The 3,875-nt window shown below is 44.0% G+C and overlaps 1 protein-coding gene across 2 annotated transcripts; it reads right to left on the bottom strand.

Annotated features, from left to right (window-relative positions):
- Positions 1-1,008: 1,008 nt before the first annotated feature.
- Positions 1,009-3,588, bottom strand: LOC147902556 (uncharacterized). Of its 2 annotated transcripts, none has more exons than XM_087373267.1 (7): positions 2,779-3,588; positions 2,484-2,600; positions 2,213-2,391; positions 2,028-2,121; positions 1,826-1,903; positions 1,634-1,735; positions 1,009-1,551 (listed from the first exon to the last, which is right to left on the bottom strand). In XM_087373267.1, exons 1-7 carry the CDS (start codon positions 3,235-3,237, stop codon positions 1,402-1,404), a joined length of 1,179 nt encoding a protein of 392 aa, XP_087229393.1. In that variant the 5' UTR covers positions 3,238-3,588; the 3' UTR covers positions 1,009-1,401. The 2 variants fall into 2 exon arrangements, with proteins under 2 accessions (XP_087229393.1, XP_087229394.1); XM_087373268.1 differs by having other exon boundaries at positions 1,424-1,517.
- Positions 3,589-3,875: the final 287 nt, after the last annotated feature.

The following is a 3,875-nucleotide window of genomic DNA, read 5'->3' as shown; positions in this document are numbered from 1 at the left end:
GCTCTAGAGATAGACTAGTGCATCAAATTGAGGTGAGTAGTTGTGAATTACACGAGCACCTTTGTAGTTACAACTAGTTGTAACGGGCTCCAAGCCCTTCTTTATGATAATACAAGTATTTGAATTTCATACTTGGCCTAAATAGTTGGTTTCCCTTGCAATACTTGCATTAAATTGCTCACACTCAATTGCTTGTCCCTATATGGTTTTGTCCACACATGCACAACAGTGTGGTAAATATGGCACTCATTTCTCTGCTTCCAAGCACATTGAGTAGAACATTAGATGCCACTAGAGTGCAAGAGAGGGAATCTTTCACACCTTGCACTCGTTCCTTGGCATCCAAGCACATCAAGTAGAACGTATATGCCACTGGAGTGCAAGAGAGGGCATCTTGCACACCAAGCACTCTACACACACCGAGCATCAGGTACATTGGTCAATTGAGGGGTGAGAGAAAAATATCATCAACACTACTAGATATCTTGATGATTTCCTTCTTACATTTGGTTTTCCATTGATGTATAGCCAAATATTCCATTAGAGGACTTGTGTGATTGAATCTAGGTAAGAATATTTGATAGAAAGGTGTTGCACCAAGAACACAATCGCTCTTTAACTTCATGCTCCTCGCTCAATTATCCAATACATTTGGTACCAACATATTTATTTGGTGTACTTGATCTAAGGTTACTATTGACCCTACAATACCAATCAAAGTGCAGTAAAAGTGTGTGTTTGGTAATGTCATAACTCTACTTGTAATCAGAGTTTGAGAGCATCAACATGAGCAAATTAAGATAGAAATTATTACATAGTGCAAACAATCTTATATAAGAATGAAGAGATTTACCATTATACCTAAAATCTATCCTAGAGAGAGAAGATTAAGTCTAGAGAGAATATACTTGAGTATGAACACTATACAAGACAAGGATAGTAACTCTCTAGTTAAAGTTCCATTTTTCACTTTGTCTACTGAAGACTCCCTAGGCCTTTGGACGCTTTTCCCACGTACAATGCATTACGTTATGACAGTAAGGTTAATATCTCTAATAACGCTACATTGAAGTTATGTTATTGTATTGATCTGCCCTATGAAGAAGGGGATCGTAAATAAAATCCAGTTTAAAACTAAAAAACAGGGTGAAGGCCTGTTGATATTTTCTGTTGACAAACCTGCTGAATAAGCCTAGCGAACCAGCATGCAATGCCAGATATTGACTCGATCGAACACTGACACCAATAGCTTCCTTCCTATGTACTGTACATCTCCTCTTTGAGGATGTCAAGATGGGAAAGAGCATGTGCCACCATCAGACTATAGGTTGATAAGGTATACACTCGAAATGCAATTTCTACAAAGCTTATACCAGATCCAAATAATTGTGATGAAGAAAATCATGATGGAGAGGAGGTCAAGTTTTCAGAATTTAATGAGTTCAGCCTCTGCAATCTATGCTCCAGCTCTTCCATTACGACTTCCTGATGTTTCATTCGATGATTTGCTAGTGTGTCTGTTGTCATAAGTCCAAGTTTTTCAAATGCCACCTGTTATTGGACGAAAAGCAAGATCAATCTACGTAATACCTCCAAAATTTTCATTGAAATTGTCATCACAAAACAGAAATACCTTCAGCAATATATCAGGGTCATATAAACTGTGTGTAGCCTGATGAAATATGCCGATCATCTCCCACAACTGATGCTTGGATAACAGTTCCTCTTCTTTGATCTGTTGCATTAAGCATGTGCATGTAAACAAGGGAGAAAACGTGGCCAAGAGCACAGTTACACAATGGAGTGACAATTCTGACTGGCCTACCTTAAAAATAGCCAAGGCCACTCTGAATAGAACTCTTGCACCTTCATTGAAAAGCACATCCCAGACACGCATTGTTGTCTGCATGCATGGTCCAAAAAAAGTTAGTACACGAATTGGCATTGGATGTTTAATACCCTGTGCCAACTGTAACATAGCTGTGGGAAATTTCTAGAGGAGATGGTAGACCCATCCATAATATTACCTCAGATGGGAGGCTCTTTGCAAAAAGGCACAAAAACCATTCTGTGATGACAAGCGAGACATCAAATCCAACCTGCTGTAGGTGTAACGACAACCTGTGCAGGACACTGGCATTGTTTGTTAAGATAATGTATAGATACACCAGCTATGTCCTCTTTAATTCTGAACGCCATTAAGGATACTGACCTCGGGCAGTTTTTTTTAAGAAGATCCTTAAACACCCTTTGCTCAACATGACACCCAGAGAGATCATCACTGTAGCAGTCCTTTACCAAGATGTCCTCCAACAGGACCGCTAGCATCCAGAAGGCCGCCTCCTCGCTTTTCATAACCAACAGCAAGAGTGCTGCCACATAATTCATCCCCTGCCAGCAACACCTTGGTCTTAGCAAGGGGACCAGACAAGCTTGCCGTTAAACAAACTAAGTCTTTATGCTTTAAATGCAAATGACCTCACTTGGCAATATCCAACGCGGCAATCGCGAAAAGAGTACGCCACAAGCACGCGGCGGAGAGCTGCGTGGCCTGTCGGGGAATCCAGCCAAGGATGCGAAGGAAATGTTCGACCCAGATCCTGAAAAAGAATGTTCGTAAATGAGCACAGCTGATAGAAGAGAAATTTTCTTGCTTCGGCCTGAAGCGTGACTTTAATTCACGGACGTGTCACACTTCTGCTTCAGATCTAAGCAATTAAAGGCCTCCGGCTACTTTGCGACTAGCATTGGATTTGTATATACGATGTGGACGCTCACTTGATCTATTTGCCGAGTAGCAGCGGTATCTTTCTCTTCGACAGCAGAGGTAAGGTCTTTATAGTAGCTTTCGGGCGCCGTTGAACGCTTCTTGGAGGCTCCAGAAACTGCCATCCAAACTTTTGGCCTGAGCTCAGGAGGTATGCCTTTCCTGATTAGCCTCTTGAGCTCAATGGTGTTGGCCAGATTGACAAGATTGATTTCAGAAAAACATGAGATCCCAGGTTGCAAGTACCATCCGGCTCCTTTGCTCGCTTCCCACATCCACCATACTCGACCCTGATTCTTCACCCGCTCCTTCACCTCATTGAGAAGCTTGGCCTCCTCAAAAGTTACAACGACAGTAAACTTATACATATCCACGATCCTTACGGTGATACTCTTACTCGGAAGGTTTGACCCTTTCCACTTGGGTTTGTGCAATCCCCATTTCTCGGCTATGCGAGCTGTGAGAGTCATTGCGGGGAGGGTAGCGTAGCGATGCGTGAAGAGGCGGCGACAAGGCCAGTGTGTGGGGTGGAAGTACTCGAGCTGGAATCACATTTTATCACGCGGGATCCGTGAGGGTAAGAGGAAAGGTACTGAAGATGGAATGGGAGGGCATCATAACGTCAAAATGGGCGAGAAAGGAGTGAGGGGGGGAGGTACAAGGAGAGGAAAAGAAAGAAGAAGGAGAGCGATGGCGATGAGAAGGAAGGAGGGTGGTATCCGTTGCAGGAGGAGTGATGGGCACGACGCACGAGAGCTCAGATGAGAGCAGGCATCGCCGTCAGAGCGGAGAGAAGGCCGAGGAGCAGGCCCCAACACACTCTCTCATCACTCCATATATATTCGCTCTTCGATATATGGGACTAATAAGGATTCTATCCACACATAGAACAGCCCACGTCACCCCTCCATGGTTGTTTAAGGCCTAGGGACGCCGAATGGCCGGTTGGGAGAATGCTTGCCTCTCTGTCTGTGTCTGTCTCTGCGTGTCTCTCGGGGAGGCAGCCTGCCTCAGAGAGTCTTTGTGTGTGTGTGTGTGTCTGGGGGGGGAAGTTTGGGGTAGAGCCCGGCTTGACTTACCTTGCCACTCATCTTCTCTCCTTCCTCGA

This window comes from Dipteris shenzhenensis, chromosome 4 (assembly GCF_047967505.1).
Source record: "Dipteris shenzhenensis isolate YYH24624 ecotype China chromosome 4, Dip_SZ_1.0, whole genome shotgun sequence".
Taxonomy (NCBI): Eukaryota; Viridiplantae; Streptophyta; class Polypodiopsida; order Gleicheniales; family Dipteridaceae; genus Dipteris; species Dipteris shenzhenensis.
The sequence above is the reverse complement of the archived record's forward strand: the minus strand, read 5'-3'. Positions and strand labels throughout refer to the sequence as shown.